Here is a 19,102-nt window from a genome sequence, read left to right as displayed (position 1 = left end):
ACAACTAACCTGATAACCCTGATAACAACTAACCTGCTGACCCTGGTAACTAACCTGCTGACCCTGTTAACAACTAACCTGCTAACCCTGTTAACAACTAACCTGCTGACCCTGATAACAACTAACCTGCTGACCCTGGTAACTAACCTGCTGACCCTGATAACAACTAACATGCTGACCCTGTTAACAACTAACCTGCTAACCCTGTTAACAACTAACCTGCTGACCCTGATAACAACTAACCTGCTGACCCTGGTAACTAACCTGCTGACCCTGTTAACAACTAACCTGCTGACCCTGTTAACAACTAACCTGCTGACCCTGTTAACAACTAACCTGCTGACCCTGATAACAACTAACCTGCTGACCCTGGTAACAACTAACCTGCTGACCCTGGTAACTAACCTGCTGACCCTGTTAACAACTAACCTGCTGACCCTGTTAACAACTAACCTGCTGACCCTGCTAACAACTAACCTGCTGACCCTGTTAACAACTAACCTGATAACCCTGATAACAACTAACCTGCTGACCCTGTTAACAACTAACCTGCTGACCTTGTTAACAACTAACCTGATAAACATGTTAACAACTAACCTGCTGACCCTGATAACAACTAACCTGCTGACCCTGGTAACTAACCTGCTGACCCTGTCAACAACTAACCTGCTGACCCTGTTAACAACTAACCTGCTGACCCTGTTAACAACTAACCTGCTGACCCTGATAACAACTAACCTGCTGACCCTGGTAACAACTAACCTGCTGACCCTGGTAACAACTAACCTGCTGACCCTGGTAACAACTAACCTGCTGACCCTGTTAACAACTAACCTGCTGACCCTGTTAACAACTAACCTGCTGACCCTGATAACAACTAACCTGCTGACCCTGTTAACAACTAACCTGCTAGCCCTGTTAACAACTAACCTGCTGACCCTGTTAACAACTAACCTGCTGACCCTGTTAACAACTAACCTGCTGACCCTGTTAACAACTAACCTGCTGACCCTGTTAACAACTAACCTGCTGACCCTGTTAACAACTAACCTGATAAACCTGTTAACAACTAACCTGCTGACCCTGTTAACAACTAACCTGATAACCCTGTTAACAACTAACCTGCTGACCCTGATAACAACTAACCTGCTGACCCTGTTAACAACTAACCTGATAACCCTGTTAACAACTAACCTGCTGACCCTGTTAACAACTAACCTGCTGACCCTGTTAACAACTAACCTGTTGACCCTGTTAACAACTAACCTGTTAACCCTGTTAACAACTAACCTGCTGACCCTGTTAACAGCTAACCTGCTGACCCTGTTAACAATGCACCTGATAACCCTGTTAACAACTAACCTGCTGACCCTGTTAACAACTAACCTGCTGACCCTGATAACTAACCTGCTGACCCTGTTAACAACTAACCTGCTGACCCTGTTAACAACTAACCTGCTGACCCTGATAACAACGAACCTGCTAACCCTGTTAACAACTAACCTGCTGACCCTGGTAACTAACCTGCTGACCCTGTTAACAACTAACCTGCTGACCCTGTTAACAACTAACCTGATGACCCTGATAACTAACCTGATAAACCTGTTAACAACTAACCTGCTGACCCTGATAACTAACCTGATAAACCTGTTAACAACTCACCTGCTAACCCTGATAACTAACCTGATAAACCTGTTAACAACTAACCTGATAACCCTGTTAACAACTAACCTGCTGACCCTGATAACTAACCTGATAAACCTGTTAACAACTCACCTGCTATCCCTGATAACTAACCTGATAAACCTGTTAACAACTAACCTGATAACCCTGTTAACAACTAACCTGCTGACCCTGTTAACAACTAACCTGCTGACCCTGTTAACAACTAACCTGATAACCCTGTTAACAACTAACCTGCTGACCCTGTTAACAACTAACCTGCTGACCCTGTTAACAACTAACCTGTTGACCCTGTTAACAACTAACCTGTTAACCCTGTTAACAACTAACCTGCTGACCCTGTTAACAGCTAACCTGCTGACCCTGTTAACAACGCACCTGATAACCCTGTTAACAACTAACCTGCTGACCCTGTTAACAACTAACCTGCTGACCCTGTTAACAAATAACCTGCTGACCCTGTTAACATCTAACCTGCTGACCCTGATAACTAACCTGCTGACCCTGTTAACAACTAACCTGCTAGCCCTGTTAACAACTAACCTGCTGACCCTGTTAACAACTAACCTGCTGACCCTGTTAACAACTAACCTGCTGACCCTGTTAACAACTAACCTGCTGACCCTGTTAACAACGAACCTGCTAACCCTGTTAACAACTAACCTGCTGACCCTGGTAACTAACCTGCTGACCCTGTTAACAACTAACCTGCTGACCCTGTTAACAACTAACCTGCTGACCCTGATAACTAACCTGATAAACCTGTTAACAACTAACCTGCTGACCCTGATAACTAACCTGATAAACCTGTTAACAACTCACCTGCTAACCCTGATAACTAACCTGATAAACCTGTTAACAACTAACCTGATAACCCTGTTAACAACTAACCTGCTGACCCTGATAACTAACCTGATAAACCTGTTAACAACTCACCTGCTATCCCTGATAACTAACCTGATAAACCTGTTAACAACTAACCTGATAACCCTGTTAACAACTAACCTGCTGACCCTGATAACAACTAACCTGCTGACCCTGGTAACAACTAACCTGCTGACCCTGGTAACTAACCTGCTGACCCTGTTAACAACTAACCTGCTGACCCTGTTAACAACTAACCTGCTGACCCTGTTAACAACTAACCTGCTGACCCTGATAACAACTAACCTGCTGACCCTGTTAACAACTAACCTGATAGCCCTGTTAACAACTAACCTGCTGACCCTGTTAACAACTAACCTGCTGACCCTGTTAACAACTAACCTGCTGACCCTGTTAACAACTAACCTGCTGACCCTGTTAACAACTAACCTGATAAACCTGTTAACAACTAACCTGCTGACCCTGTTAACAACTAACCTGATAACCCTGTTAACAACTAACCTGCTGACCCTGATAACAACTAACCTGCTGACCCTGTTAACAACTAACCTGATAACCCTGTTAACAACTAACCTGCTGACCCTGATAACTAACCTGCTGACCCTGTTAACAACTAACCTGCTGACCCTGTTAACAACTAACCTGCTGACCCTGATAATAACTAACCTGATAACCCTGTTAACAACTAACCTGCTGACCCTGATAACAACTAACCTGATAACCCTGTTAACAACTAACCTGATGACCCTGATAACTAACCTGCTGACCCTGTTAACAACTAACCTGCTGACCCTGTTAACAACTAACCTGCTGACCCTGGTAAACTAACCTGCTGACCCTGTTAACAACTAACCTGCTGACCCTGTTAACAACTAACCTGCTGACCCTGATAACTAACCTGATAAACCTGTTAACAACTAACCTGCTGACCCTGTTAATAACTAACCTGATGAACCTGTTAACAACTCACCTGCTAACCCTGATAACTAACCTGATAAACCTGTTAACAACTAACCTGATAACCCTGTTAACAACTAACCTGCTGACCCTGATAACTAACCTGATAAACCTGTTAACAACTAACCTGATAACCCTGTTAACAACTAACCTGCTGACCCTGATAACTAACCTGATAAACTTGTTAACAACTAACCTGCTGACCCTGTTAACAACTAACCTGATAAACCTGTTAACAACTAACCTGCTGACCCTGATAACAACTAACCTGCTGACCCTGGTAACTAACCTGCTGACCCTGTTAACAACTAACCTGCTGACCCTGTTAACAACTAACCTGCTGACCCTGTTAACAACTAACCTGCTGACCCTGTTAACAACTAACCTGCTGACCCTGATAACAACTAACCTGCTGACCCTGGTAACAACTAACCTGCTGACCCTGGTAACTAACCTGCTGACCCTGTTAACAACTAACCTGCTGACCCTGTTAACAACTAACCTGCTGACCCTGCTAACAACTAACCTGCTGACCCTGTTAACAACTAACCTGATAACCCTGATAACAACTAACCTGCTGACCCTGTTAACAACTAACCTGCTGACCCTGTTAACAACTAACCTGATAAACCTGTTAACAACTAACCTGCTGACCCTGATAACAACTAACCTGCTGACCCTGTTAACAACTAACCTGTTAGCCCTGTTAACAACTAACCTGCTGACCCTGTTAACAACTAACCTGCTGACCCTGGTAACTAACCTGCTGACCCTGTTAACAACTAACCTGCTGACCCTGTTAACAACTAACCTGCTGACCCTGATAACTAACCTGATAAACCTGTTAACAACTAACCTGCTGACCCTGATAACTAACCTGATAAACCTGTTAACAACTAACCTGCTAACCCTGATAACTAACCTGATAAACCTGTTAACAACTAACCTGATAATCCTGTTAACAACTAACCTGCTGACCCTGATAACTAACCTGATAAACTTGTTAACAACTAACCTGCTGACCCTGATAACTAACCTGATAAACCTGTTAACAACTAACCTGATAACCCTGTTAACTACTAACCTGCTGACCCTGATAACTAACCTGTTGATCCTAACACTGTTAATTAACATGGTATTTGTGTACAAATGGAGGATAGGTAATGAATGCACCTTTAAATATCAAAATGCTTTCCCTCCCCAAATGTGTGCAAATGTAATTAAAATAACCAGCAGTGGTTGCCTTCTTCGAAGAAGCGGAATATTTATACCATTATTGCGACTTTGTTAACACAACTTAAATTGAGTGTTGTTGCATTGTTACAATGTTGCAAATTGCTCAGTAGATGGCACTATAACAAAGTCGATAGAGAAACCGAATGAGTCTTCTGACATAATTTAATATAGCAGTTTTGTTAAGTAGGCAATGCAGCTTCTTAACTTCTACGACAGCAAATTAGAATGCACAAGGTTTTGAATTCCTTGCACAAGGTTTTGAATTCCTTACAAAAGTAGGAGAAACTGCATTTTTCCAGTACGCATGATTTTGTATCCTTTCTGAAAGCAGGAAGCAACACACTGTTAATCGCAGTCAGACAGATAACAGCATTTCCTGGGAAGGTCAATTGAACTGCATTGTTTACAGAGGTGTTTTGATTCTCTTTCGGTGGCTACAAATTCATTCAAACGAATTTCAGTGACTTTGGCCGGTGATCTTGGATTAACTATGGACCAACAGGTTGGTGAAGATCATTACTTTGCATTTGAAATAAATCAGTTAAAGACTAACTTTCTGTTTTGACAATTTACAATTTTATATGTAGCTGAGCTACCTTCTATATTTTTACGAAAACATGAATATGCTTTGACAGTGATGTATGCACCATAGCTATTGATTGACACACAACATGGAATTTGATCATCACATGCTCTTGGCCTATAAAGGTATCTTGGCTCTTTCAGTATGGTGTGTATGGAAAGAGTGCGGAGGTAATCAATGTTGCCAAGTTTTCCAGAGACACCAATTCATCAATGGAAACTAAATGCATTGTATGTCAGTCAAAGAGTACTGAACAGGCTGGGAATATGTGGAGATAAGGGGATGAAGCTTTGATTTGAGCCTATTTCACTCTAACACATTCATTTTAGTGCTGCTTCTAATTGTCTAGTTCAGACTACAACTGCAATAGACTTGTGACATAAACCGCTGAAATCACATAAAGCATTTCATGGTTTCAGTTCTGCAGCTATAATGACGTGATGCATGTGTAACGCTTGTTGCTCTCATGCAAAGCTATGCAGGAACTGGTGACAGGTCGCTTTTCAGACAGCCCATTAGAAAATCACTCCTCTATTGTAGATGCCAAAGGGATATGAGTGCAGTTACCAAGTTTTTTTTATATTACTTTTTTTTTTTTATCTAAAAAGGCACTTATTTTCAATACATTAGCACTAGGCCACCCACCCATCATAAAGTGAACTGTGCCACTCCTCAATAGAGTTTTCTCAGTGACCTATTAAAGGGTATCCTCATCTTCAGCACACATGAATCCAATTTGTCCAGAAATTCCCCTCAAGCAGGGAAATTCAATTAAAGTTGGTTTAGGTGGCTGCCTTTACAGAGGAGATGAGCTTGTACTTTACATGACTAAGGCTGTATGTCCTCCAACTCTGCTTTGTTGTTTGGTGAGGTGATGCCATAGTTGCTTTTGATGACACCTTTTTTAATGGTTTCTCAGAGCAGAGGACGCTGTCTTTAATTTGGTTTGTTGTCCTAGTAGTGATCAGGTGAGCTGTGTTTCAAGCCTGAGCCTCTTGGCTTGTTGTTGTAAATATCTATTAAAAGGTGATATAATATAATAAGCAGGATGTCATGTGCTCTTTATCTTGTTAGCCAGCTGCTGTGATCAAGGGTATAACAACTTACCCAAATGAACAAGCTAAGGAGTGTGACTCATGTTTCTGAAGAACAATCTCTTTCTGTCTCTCACCCTCTCTTTCTCTGTTTCTCTCTCTCCCTCTCTCGCTCTCGCTTGCTCCTCCAAAGTACAAATTCCATGCTTGGATGTGATTCCACCATTGTGAGCCTGATGTACAGAGGAGGAAAGATGGCAGACCATCTTCCCTCAGGGTTACTGGAAGCATGTGTTGTCGTCGGAGCCTCTGGGGATAAACTCAAGGATGTCTACCAGGTAATACCAATCAGCAAATGTATTTTTTAACACAGAGCTTATTAGAGAGATGAGCTAGATCGTTGATTAGAAATGTAAAATGGGGGTTAACATGGATTGTTCTGTTTAGTCTCTACAGCAGGGCAACACGACAACAGACATCCTTTCTTTAGACCCAGAGGTCTTGCAAGTCCACGTGCCTCCATTTGTGACCAAAGAGAATGCAGATGAGTCTGTTGTCCCCAGAACCATCAGTCGAGTCCAGTGCAGACGGTCCTTCATCAAGAAGAAGGAGAGGCCAGTGGTGGCTCGTAGTGGCCCTGGAGGGGCCGGGAGCAGTGAGGGGGCCACTGTCACGGAGGATATCAGCGTCCCCAAGGACATCGACCTCATGGCCCTGCCCCAACTCTGCTTTCCAGGTAGAGGTATATTGTGAGGCTGATAGCCAGTTAAATTTGTTATTGTTGGGATTATAAAGATGACCTGACTTGAGGTAAACACCATACCAAAATGAAGGCTGACAGACATCCCTATTTACAATGTCATTAAAACATTAGCTTGAAGACATCGCCCTATGCACTGTCTAACAATAGAGAGATACAAATAATCCTTACTTTTCTGAAATCAGGGGGGCTTCAAGTAACAAATGAACCAAAAGAAGAGCGTTTTCACTTTCTAGTCTTCACGGATGTGTTCGGTAACCAAACCCATGGAGTGGTTGTTCAGTGTTGTAGACCATTTCAGGTGGGTGTCTTTCCTTTTTATTCTCCTGCATAAACATGTCATCATTTTCATTATAAAGCTGTGCAAAACAAAACAGTGTTAAACGCTTTCGCTATGACGCTCCTTCCTGCGAAAGACTCAATGCTCACACAGTTGATTTGTCACTTCTGTCCTCGTAGGAAGGGTCAGTGTTCTATCAGAATGGACACTGGTCGTCCACCAGGACCACTAAGCTCTACACTGCTTATGCCATCTGTGTCATATCCAAGCATCCTTATTACAATGCTCTGAAGGACTGTCTGTCTTGGTAAGGGTCAATACGTATTCACTACAGCCATATCTGTGTGTTGTCATTTCTTAAATCATTCTCTTCTGTACACTTCCGTAGTTTGCTGGTGCAGCTTAGAACATGCCGGTTGTCTGAAGAGAGGGTGAAGGAATTTGCAGCCAAACTGTCTCTAGTGCCCATTCCACCTCCTGGACAACTACATGTGGTGAGCTGCTTTATGTTATCCAGTCCATCTATCCAAACTGCTAGGCTACCTGAAGTGCCAGCGGTTGGTTGTATTTGAACACCACTCACTCTACATGGACAATGCATTGTTGGGGTTTGATTCCTCCTCGGTCCCTCACGTCTCCCCCTCTCTCCATCCTACGGTCTGAATACAAACGACAAAAGAAATACAAACTACTACTACTACCACCACCTCTTTCTTCTTCCTTCTTGTGTACTGATATTGATGATGTGCTCACCCCGACTGTGTCCAGGTGTTCAACCTGAGACCCCTGATGATCATACTGCCTTCCAGAGAGGATAAGGAACACCCCGCTGTAGACCTGGACCTCCATTTGCCCTTCCTGTGCTTTAGATCCAAACAGATTTTACAGGTGAGTAGAGAGTTATGTTCAGACTGGTAACAGCATTTTCTACGATGAGCCATTCAACTGAAGTGTTCGGAGTGGTGTTTTGACTTCTGCCCTGTCTGGCAACAACTTTTTCTGCTCTGCTCTTTCTGCTCTTCTCTTTCTGCTCTATTCTGCTCTACTCTTTCTGTTCTACCCTACTCTGCTCTTTCTGCTCTACTCTTTATGCTCTACTCTGCTCTTTCTGTTCTACTCTGCTCTTTCTGCTCTACTCTTTCTGCTCTACTCTGGTCCTTTCTGCTCTACTCTGCTCTGCTCTACTCTTTTCTTCTCTTTCTGCTCTTTCTGCTCTAATCTCTTCTCTTTCTGATCTACTCTTTCGACTCTGCTCTTTCAGCTCTTTCTGCTCTCCTCTTTCTGTTCTGCTCTACTCTTTCTGCTCGACTCTGCTCTTTCTGCTCTGCTCTGCTCTTTCTGCTCTGCTCTTTCTGCTCTACTCTTTCTGCTCTTTCTGCTGTACTCTTCTCTTTCTGCTCTACTCTGCTCTTTCTTTTCTACTCTACTCTACTCTTTCTGCTCTACTCTTTCTATTCTGCTCTGCTCTACTCTGTTCTACTCTTCTCTTTCTGCTCTGATCTACTCTACTCCGCTCTTCTCTGCTCTGCTCTACTCTTTTCTTCTCTTTCTGCTCTGCTCTTTCTGCTCTGCTCTACTCTTTCTGCTCTACTCTGCTCTTTCTGCTGTACTCTTCTCTTTCTGCTCTACACTGCTACTCTACTCTGCTCTTTCTGCTCTACTCTGCTCTTTCTGCTCTACTATACTCTGCTCTGCTCTTTCTACCCTGCTCTCCTCTGGTTCTATTGACCCCTGGCCCTGTGTTGGTTTGCCCAGATCATCACTGGTATTCTGATGGAGCAGAGGGTAGTGTTCTTCTCAGCTGACTGGGCCCGCCTCACCCTGGTGGCAGAGTGTTTCATGCTCTACATCCACCCCCTCCACTGGCAGCACCCCTACGTACCCATCCTCTCAGCCCAGATGCTGGACTTCGTCATGGCTCCCACCGCCTTCCTCATGGGCTGCCACCTCAACCACTTTGAGGAGGTCGCTGCGGTAGGAGGCTTTGTATTAGTAGTGGTAGTTTCTTTATTGCAACCTTGGTACATCCTTTATATAACCATGGTTATGTCTGTGTTATTTGATGTCGGACAACAATATGATTTTCATGATGTCGTTGCGTCAAGTGTCCAACTGTCCATAAACAGTGTTTAGACCTACTGCTTGGTTGTACTGTCTTGTTCCGTTTCCAAACAGTTGAAATGTCATAGCAGTTGGAGAAAGGAAAGCTTTGACTTTTGAATGTTTTTGGAACTCTCTTCTATTCTCTGTGACAGGAAACAGACGACCTGATCTTGATTAATATTGATGATGGAACAGTGTCTTCCTCCTGCTCAGAGACTGTTGACCTACCAGACGTCCCCTTCGCTTCGGCAGAGTGTTTTACCAAGCGGTAGGACACCCCCCACAAATGGCACCCTATTCCCTATATAGTGCACTACTTGGGAATAATGTACTACTTATGGGCCCTGTTAAAAAGTAGTGCACTATATAGGGAATAGGGTGCCATTTGAGAATCAAATCAAATTGTATTCGTCACATGGTTCATAAACAAGTGTTGACTAATAGTGAAATGCTTACTTGCGGGCCCTTCCCAACAATGCAGAGAGAAAAATGTAGAACAAAAGAATAACAGGAGGAATACATAGACAATGCAGACTATGTGCTCTGGTCTGTGCTGAAGCTCCCTACAACTGAAATGACACATCCATTGTCTCAATAACACAGAATGAGGTTATTGAGAGGTAGAATATCACATCAGTTATCACTCACAGTCATGCTTATATAACGTTGTTTTTGTGGCAGTGAGTGAACAACAGTTTTCTCCTCTTGCTGCTCTATAGGAGGAAGGGCCTCCAGCTACAATATGATCTAGAGGTGTGTCACCAAGGGGCCGGCACAGACGTTAATGAGATGCGCATGCTGAGAAGACAATGGCAGCAGAACCTGAACTGGGAAATACAGAAGGTTACCTTGGAGCTCATTGTCAACATGTTCAGGTCAGTCGTGCTGTTCACACTCTCTTTCTGAGGTGTAGGGCTTAAAGTATGACATCATCATACACATCGGGTGGACTTCCTGCTTACAGACATCACCAAGTGAATTCAAATCTATCAATACTGCTCTCCCTTGAGCAGTGCCCACGCTGGAAAGAGCCAATAGTGGCATATGTGAGATTTTGTTGGTGTTGTATCTGTAAGGAGGAAGTCAACCCGGTAAGGTGTAGGAAGATGTTATATTTCCTAGTCTTTAAAGGCACTAATTAGCCCGTGTATTAATGGTCCGCCGCATTTCTGCCTTTCATCAGGGATGTCAGTGGTCACCTGAACTATGAACACAGAGTGTTTAACAGTGAAGAGTTCCTGAAGACCAGAGAGCTAGCTGACCAACCCTTTTATAAAAAGGTACATGTTGAAGTAGCCTCTCAGATCACGATCACTATAAAGAGTACGGTTGATTCCTACATTCAGTTTATACATGTGTATCCGTATAGGTCTTGGAGACACACATCTTTCATTCATTCCTGAAGGACCGCCTCAATAGAAAGATGGATGCTTTCACACACATGGAAGTCAACACTCGCTCAGAGACACAGAAGTAAGCTCTCACTTACAATATCCCTTTCCTGTGTATCCCTTCCCCTACCCTCCAGCTCACTTTTCTCCCTGATGGGTACAGTGATGGTTAGAACGAAGCCTGAGTTATGGCACCACTGCTAACCTGCATGGACATGTTATGGAATTCAGTCCAATTATTCATTTATACAACACACCGCTGCAAACCTGCTTTGTTAACATCAAAGGAAGAGTTTCTCCACAAGTCTGATCCAGTTATCCAGTCTGTTGGATGTTGTATTGTTGTTGAATATTTGAATGTACAGCAGAGGGGTTTTTCTCAAACCTCTCTTCTAGAACCCCATCCATTTACAGTGTTTGAGAGCTTCGATGATTAGTTGACCAGTTAGCCTTGACGATTAGTTGACCAGTTAGCCTTGGCGATTAGTTGACCAGTTAGCCTTGACGATTAGTTGACCAGTTAGCCTTGACGATTAGTTGACCAGTTAGCCTTGACGATTAGTTGACCAGTTAGCCTTGACGATTAGTTGACCAGTTAGCCTTGACGATTAGTTGACCAGTTAGGATTGGTGATTAGTTGACCAGTTAACCTTGACGATTAGTTGACCAGTTAGCCTTGGTGATTAGTTGACCAGTTAGGCTTGGTGATTAGTTGACCAGTTAGCCTTGGCGATTAGTTGACCAGTTAACCTTGGCGATTAGTTGACCAGTTAGCCTTGACGATTAGTTGAACAGTTAGCCTTGGCGACTAGTTGACCAGTTAGCCTTGGCGATTAGTTGACCAGTTAGCCTTGGCGATTAGTTGACCAGTTAGCCTTGGCGATTAGTTGACCAGTTAGCCTTGACGATTAGTTGACCAGTTAGCCTTGGCGATTAGTTGACCAGTTAGCCTTGGCGATTAGTTGACCAGTTAGCCTTGGCGATTAGTTGACCAGTTAGCCTTGGCGATTAGTTGACCAGTTAGGCTTGGTGATTAGTTGACCAGTTAGGCTTGACGGTTAGTTAACCAGTTAGTGCTGGAATAGATCAAATAAGTGAAAGAGACTGGCTAGGGATACTGGAGGAGCAATTTTGGAAATGATTGAATTCTGTTACATAGCACCCCACTGCAAACATGCTATATATATGGCTGGGGGAGACTCAGTGAGAGGTTTACGGTCTTGTATGGTGTTCGGGGTCTTGTTTGGTGTTCGGGGTCTTGTTTGGTATTCGGGGTCTTGTATGGTACTCAGTCCTGTATGTATATTAGGGTCTTGTATGGTATACAGTCCTGTATGTATTAGAGGTCGACCGATTATGATTTTTCAATACCGATACCGATTATTGGATGACCCAAAAAAGCAGATGCCGATTTAAAAAAAACAACATATATAAATATATATTTTTTAAATTTTTTATTTTTATTTGTAATAATGACAATTACAAAAATACTGAATGAACACTTATTTTAACTTAATATAATACATCAATAAAATAAATTTAGCCTCAAATAAATAATGAAACATGTTCAATTTGGTTTAAATAATGCAAAAACAAAGTGTTGGAGAAGAAAGTAGAAGTGCAATATGTGCCATGTAAAAAAAAGCTAACATTTAAGTTCCTTGCTCAGAACATGAGAACATATGAAAGCTGGTTGTTCCTTTTAACACGAGTCTTCAATATTCCCAGGTAAGAAGTTTTAGGTTGTAGTTATTATAGGAATTATAGGACTATTTCTCTCTATACGATTTGTATTTCATATACCTTTGACTATTAGATGTTCTTATAGGCACTTTAGTATTGCCAGTGTAACAGTATAGCTTCCGTCCCTCTCCTCGCTCCTACCTGGGCTCGAACCAGGAACACATCGACAACAGACACCCTCGAAGCAGCGTTACCCATGCAGAGCAAGGGGAACAACTACTCCAAATCTCAGAGCGAGTGACGTTTGAAACGCTATTAGTGCGCACCATGCTAACTAGCTAGCCATTTCATATCAGTTACACCAGCCTAATCTCGGGAGTTGATAGGCTTGAAGTCATAAACAGCACAATGCTTGAAGCATTGCGAAGAGCTGCTGGCAAACGCAGGAAAGTGCTGTTTGAATGAATGCTTACGAGCCTGCTGGTGCCTACCATCGCTCAGTCAGACTGCTCTATCAAATCATAGACTTAATTATAACAAAATAACACACAGAAATACGAGCCTTTGGTCATTAAAATGGTAGAATCCGGAAACTATCATTTTGAAAACAAAACGTTTATTCTTTCAGTGAAATACAGAACCGTTCCGTATTTTATCTAACGGATGGCATCCCTAAGTCTAAATATTGCTGTTACATTGTACAACCTTCAATGTTATGTCATAGTTATGTACAATTCTGGCAAATTAATTACGGCCTTTGTTAGGAATAAATGGACTTGTCACGTCCTGACCAGTAAAGGGGTTATTTGTTATTGTAGTTTGGTCAGGACGTGGCAGGGGGTGTTTGTTTAGAGTGTTTCGGGGTTTGTTGGGCTATGTTCTTATGTAAGAGGGGTGCTTGTTTTATGTGTTTCGGGGCTTATGGTTAATGTTCTATGTTAGTATATTTCTATGTTCGTTCTAGTATGTCTAGTTCTATGTTAGTATGTCTAGTTAATGGGGTTGACCTTCAATTGGAAGCAGCTGCTCCTAGTTGCTTCTAATTGAAGGTCCTATTTAAGAGGGGTGTTTTTCTGTGGGATTTTGTGGGTAGTTGTTCCTTGCTTAGTGTTTGTGCACCTGACAGGACTGTTTCGTTTTGTTATTTTTTGTATACGTATTTATTTGTTAATTCCTTCTTCAAAATAAAAAGAAGATGAGTGTACATATTCCCGCTGCGTTTTGGTCGGATCCTTACGACAACCGTGACAGGACTTCTGTCACAGAAGTTGTCATGTAGTGAAGAGGACCAAGGCGCAGCGGGAATATGGATACTCATATTTTAATTTTCAAAAAAAAGAGTAAAGTATCCACTGAATAAACAATAAACACAACAGTGACAGTCTTACAGGCATACAAAACGCAGTGCAAGTACAACCACCCACAACCCCAAAGAAAAACACACACACCTATATAGGACTTCCAATCAAAGGCAACTCAACACACCTGCCTTCAATTGGAAGTCCCAATCAACAATACAAACATACCCAACACAAACATGCCACGTCCTGACCAAAACTAAAACACTAGCTCCATCTGCTGGTCAGGACGTGACAGTACCCCCCCTCAAGGTGCAGACCCCGGAATGCACCTACCAACAGAAAAACGCCAACAAAAAACCCATAAACAATAACCCCTAAACAATAAGGGAGGGAAGGGAGGGAAGGGAGGTTGGCTGCCGTCACCGACGGCACTGTGCTACACCCTCCCTCCCCAACCCACCTATATTGGAATTGGCTGAGGTGCAGGCCGTGGACCTCGCTCCACCCTCGCGTCGCCCACTTTGATGGCGCCGATAGCTGTGCCGGGCAGACGGGCCACTCGGGCAGACCCTGGCAGACGGACCACTCGGGCTGGGCCGGGGGACAGGAGGGCCCCTCGGGCTGGGCCGGAGGGCAGGAGGGCCCCTCGGGCTGGGCCGGAGGGCAGGAGGGCCCCTCGGGCTGGACCGGAGGGCAGGAGGGCCACTCGGGCTGGACCGGAGGGCAGGAGGGCCACTCGGGCTGGACCGGAGGGCAGGAGGGCCACTCGGGCTGGACCGGAGGGCAGGAGGGCCACTCGGGCTGGACCGGAGGGCAGGAGGGCCACTCGGGCTGCACCGGAGGGCAGGAGGGCCACTCGGGCAGTTCAGGGCAGTCTGGCCACTCGGGCAGTTCAGGGCAGTCTGGCCACTCGGGCAGTTCAGGGCAGTCTGGCCACTCGGGCAGTTCAGGGCAGTCTGGCCACTCGGGCAGTTCAGGGCAGTCTGGCCACTCCGGCAGTTCAGGGCAGTCTGGCCACTCCGGCAGTTCAGGGCAGTCTGGCCACTCTGGCGACTGTTGACTGGCGGGCAGCTCTGACGACTGTTGACTGGCGGGCAGCTCTGACGACTGTTGACTGGCGGGCAGCTCTGACGACTGTTGACTGGCGGGCAGCTCTGACGACTGTTGACTGGCGGGCAGCTCTGACGACTGTTGACTGGCGGGCAGCTCTGACGACTGTTGACTGGCGGGCAGCTCTGGTGACTGTTGACTGGCGAGGCTGGGCTGACGCACTAGTCTCCTGATGCGTGGGGCTGGTACTGGACGGACCAACCTAGAGACACGCACCTCCATGCTAGTGCGTTTAGCGGGAAACACCGGACCTTTGAGGCGCACTGGCGGTCTTGAGCACAGGGTTGGCATCACCCCTTCCGGCTGTTTTGGGGGGGCACACGGGTAGTTTGGCTGGGCCAGGGTTGAGCCCTAAGCCAACTCCCCGTGCTTACCGTACTGCTTCTAGTTGCTTCTAATTGAAGGTCCTATTTAAGAGGGGTGTTTTTCTGTGGGATTTTGTGGGTAGTTGTTCCATGTTTAGTGTTTGTGCACCTGACAGGACTGTTTCGTTTTGTTATTTTTTTGTGTATGTATTTATTTGTTTCTCCTTCTTCAAAATAAAAAGAAGATGAGTATACATATTCCCGCTGCGTTTTGGTCTGATCCTTACGACAACCGTGACAGGACTTCTGTCACAAAAGTTGTCATGTAGAGAAGAGGACCAAGGCGCAGCGGGAATATGGATACTCATATTTTAATTTTCAAAAAAAAGAGTAAAGTATCCACTGAATAAACAATAAACACAACAGTGACAGTCTTACAGGCATACAAAACGCAGTGCAAGTACAACCACCCACAACCCCAAAGAAAAACACACACACCTATATAGGACTTCCAATCAAAGGCAACTCAACACACCTGCCTTCAATTGGAAGTCCCAATCAACAATACAAACATACCCAACACAAACATGCCACGTCCTGACCAAAACTAAAACACTAGCTCCATCTGCTGGTCAGGACGTGACAACTTCACACAGTTCGCAATGAGCCAGGTGGCCCAAACTGCTATATATACCCTGACTGCTTGCACGGAACTCAAGAGAAGTGACACAATTTCCCTAGTTATAAGAAAGGCATTGATGTTTATGGTTAGGTACACTGGTGCAACGACAGTGCTTTTTTCGCAAATGCGCTTGTTAAATCATCACCCGTTTGTCGAAGTAGGCTGTGATTCAATCGATTATATGCAACGCAGGACACGCTAGATAAACTAATATCATCAACCATGTGTAGTTAACTATTGATTATGTTAAGATTGATTGTTTTTTTATAAGATAAGTTTAATGCTAACTAGCAACTTACCTTGGCTTCTTGCTGCCCTCGCGTAACAGGTAGTCAGCCTGCCACGCAGGCTCCTCGTGGAGTGCAATGTAAGGCAGGTGGTTAGAGCATTGGACTAGTAACCAGAAGGTTGCAAAAACGAATCACTGAGCTGACAAGGTAAAAATCTGTCGTTCTGCCCCTGAACACGGCAGTTAACCCACCGTTCCTAGGCCGTCATTGAAAATAAGAATGTGTTCTTAACTGACTTGCCTAGTAAAATAAAATAAAAATATTTCAAAAATTGGCAAATCTGTGTCCAAAAATACAGATTACCAATTTTTATGAAAACTTGAAATCAGCCCTAATTAATCGGCCATTCCGATTAATCGGTCGACCTCTAGTATGTATATTAGGGTATTGTATGGTACACAGTCCTGTATGGTATTTAGGGTATTGTATGGTACACAGTCCTGTATGTATATTAGGGTATTGTATGGTATACAGTCCTGTTTTATATGTGTCTGATGTCAGAATGAAAGCGATGACAGACAACCCCAGGAGGCCCACCATGCAGGAAATGGCCAGGAAGTACAGCAGCGACCCAGAGAACCGTCTGAACAAGAGGCTGGGGATGAGCCTCCCCAACCTGGGAGAGGAGCGCCACCTCAACCTCCTCAGACAAACCTCCCTCAAGAAGATCATTATCCCTGAAAGTGGTGAGTACACTCTTAGAAAATATGGTTCCAAAGGGTTCTTCGGTTGTCCCCATAGTGTAACCCTTTTTGGTTCTAGGTAGAACACTTTTGGGTTCCATATATAACTCTCTGTTAAAAGGCTTCTACCTGGCACCAAAAAGGGTTTTTCAAGGGGTTCTCCTACCCTTTTAGGTACTAGATAGCAACTTTTTTTTAGGAAGGTTACAAAATTCCAGCAATTTTCCCCAAATTCCCAGGTTTTCCAGAAATCCCAGTTGGAAGATTATTGGAATTAGGATGAAGTAAGCATGGAATCATCCAACCAGGATTTCTGGAAAACCAGATTTTGCAACCCTAGCAGTGGGAGGACTAATAATAGCTACCAACTGATTAACACATATACTGTGATGTTAGTAACATTACACGGTTACATTAACATTACTCTGTAACATTATGCACTATCTAAAGGACTACTCTACATAACACTGTCATAACAAGTCAGGTCTGTTGTCAGCTAATGAAAATTGACTTTACACTGTTATAACACAAACAATTTAGTGTTACTTGGCTCTTATGACAGATGGTTAAAGTAAAGTGTAGGTCATTAGGCCTTGACTTCTGTGAACAAGAAGATTCATCTTGAAGGGAATTTTCACAAATGTTCAACTTCATATTCATCCTCAACGTCAACATATGTTAAAATGGCGTCTTTCTATGTTCGGTAGTCAAAAAGATAGAGGGAGATAAGTGTTTCCAATGACATCATCGTTGTGCATCATGTGATTTTAACCAATTATGAGCAGCCATTACCTACTAATTGTCTCCTAATTGGTTGATAATGTAATTGGAAACATCTTCCTCACTTTTCTTCTACAGAACATAGAAACACGCCATTTTCACATGTGTTAATGTTGGGGTGGTGCTGGAGACGATGAATATGAAGTAGACCATTTTTGTTTGCAGTGTCACTCTTTGTCTTTTTCCACACAGCCTTCAAGATCCCGCCCAAGCCTGTGAAGATCTTCAAGCTGCCAGAATTTCCTCCTCCCATGGTGCACCACCATGTCCAGAACTACTATGGAGAGTTGATCATACTACTGGGGAAGGCCATCTTCTGTGTTCCTCCTGAGAACTCCACCCTCCTGGCCAGGTACTTAGTTTACAACATAGGGATTATTCATTTTATTAAGTCACACTTTAAACACACTAGATCTAAAAAATTGCTTTATTGGGCATTTGTAAAGTCCTCATAATGTGACCGGACCGCCAAGTTTATAAAGGCAATGCTCCTGCTGATAGCAACGAGAGGCACCTGGCGGGCGAGACAGAGAGAGGGCGCATTCGTGTGTGTCCAATCAGTCACAATACACACTACATACATGCTTCACAAATCATTTATAAGTGAAGTCCAACTACTCTCCATACAACCCTTTCCCTATTTCCAAGGTACTTCTACCTGCGCGGCTTCATGAACACGCTGTGTTCCAAGCGTCTAGATGCCCTCAGCGACTTCCAGAACCTCTACAAGACGGACATCGAGATCTTCCCCACCGACCTGGTGAAGGCGCTAGTGGACTCGCTGCAGAAGGACGAGCGCTCCCAGGCGGACCGGCGACCAGAGCTCAAGCGGCTCATCTTCAAGGTGAAAACAGACAACGAGATGGTGCTGGTCCAAGCTGACGACCACGTGAAGAAGTTTCAGCTCCCTAAGACCCACATGTTGCAGGAGGACTTTGTGAAGCGCATCCAGGAGTCTGGGATTGTGAAAGACGTCGCCACCATCCATAGGCTGTTTGAGGCTCTCACTGTGGGTAAGTTGAGACTTACCATTCATAGGCTGTTTGAGGCTCTCACTGTGGGTAAGTGACTTAGCGGTCAGGCCTCTCGTTGACAGGACATGGATATACATGAGCAGTACAGTATGGTTGTACTGTAACAATAAGATCACCCAAGATAATAAACAAGTGATTGATCTGTTAATACAGTTTGAAATACAGTACCACTCTGCCTAGGAACCCAGTGTGTATCATCTGATTATCCTTACTTTATTAATAGGATCTTGTAAGAGTGACTTTGGATTCAGTGACTTTGGGTTTGAATTCAGCCATGAGGAGTCCCTCCAAATCAGTATTTTACATTGACTCCTCATTGGAT

General features: G+C 44.0%; 1 protein-coding gene across 5 annotated transcripts in view; it reads left to right on the top strand.

The window, feature by feature from the left end:
* The first annotated feature begins 4,914 nt into the window (after positions 1-4,914).
* The window catches only part of LOC106606080 (DENN domain-containing protein 3), a 41,194-nt gene continuing 27,006 nt past the window's right edge, over positions 4,915-19,102 (top strand). The window contains exons 1-15 of one of the 5 annotated variants that reach the window (XR_006770002.1): positions 4,915-5,263; positions 6,572-6,716; positions 6,826-7,114; positions 7,324-7,439; positions 7,598-7,725; positions 7,807-7,912; positions 8,187-8,306; positions 9,174-9,392; positions 9,674-9,789; positions 10,241-10,396; positions 10,705-10,801; positions 10,891-10,994; positions 16,785-16,969; positions 17,939-18,098; positions 18,395-18,807. Coding sequence is in view for 4 of the 5 variants with exons in the window: in XM_045719131.1 (XP_045575087.1) it covers positions 6,582-6,716; positions 6,826-7,114; positions 7,324-7,439; positions 7,598-7,725; positions 7,807-7,912; positions 8,187-8,306; positions 9,174-9,392; positions 9,674-9,789; positions 10,241-10,396; positions 10,705-10,801; positions 10,891-10,994; positions 16,785-16,969; positions 17,939-18,098; positions 18,395-18,807 (2,344 nt within the window). In the remaining variant the exon portion in view is untranslated. The remainder of the gene's footprint in view (positions 5,264-6,571; positions 6,717-6,825; positions 7,115-7,323; positions 7,440-7,597; positions 7,726-7,806; positions 7,913-8,186; positions 8,307-9,173; positions 9,393-9,673; positions 9,790-10,240; positions 10,397-10,704; positions 10,802-10,890; positions 10,995-16,784; positions 16,970-17,938; positions 18,099-18,394; positions 18,808-19,102) is intronic. The other 4 variants (XM_045719131.1, XM_045719133.1, XM_045719132.1 and 1 more) reach the window with 4 other exon arrangements.

This window comes from Salmo salar, chromosome ssa05 (assembly GCF_905237065.1).
Source record: "Salmo salar chromosome ssa05, Ssal_v3.1, whole genome shotgun sequence".
Classification (NCBI taxonomy): Eukaryota; Metazoa; Chordata; class Actinopteri; order Salmoniformes; family Salmonidae; genus Salmo; species Salmo salar.
Note: the sequence above shows the minus strand (reverse complement) of the source record. Positions and strands in the feature narration are given on the sequence as shown.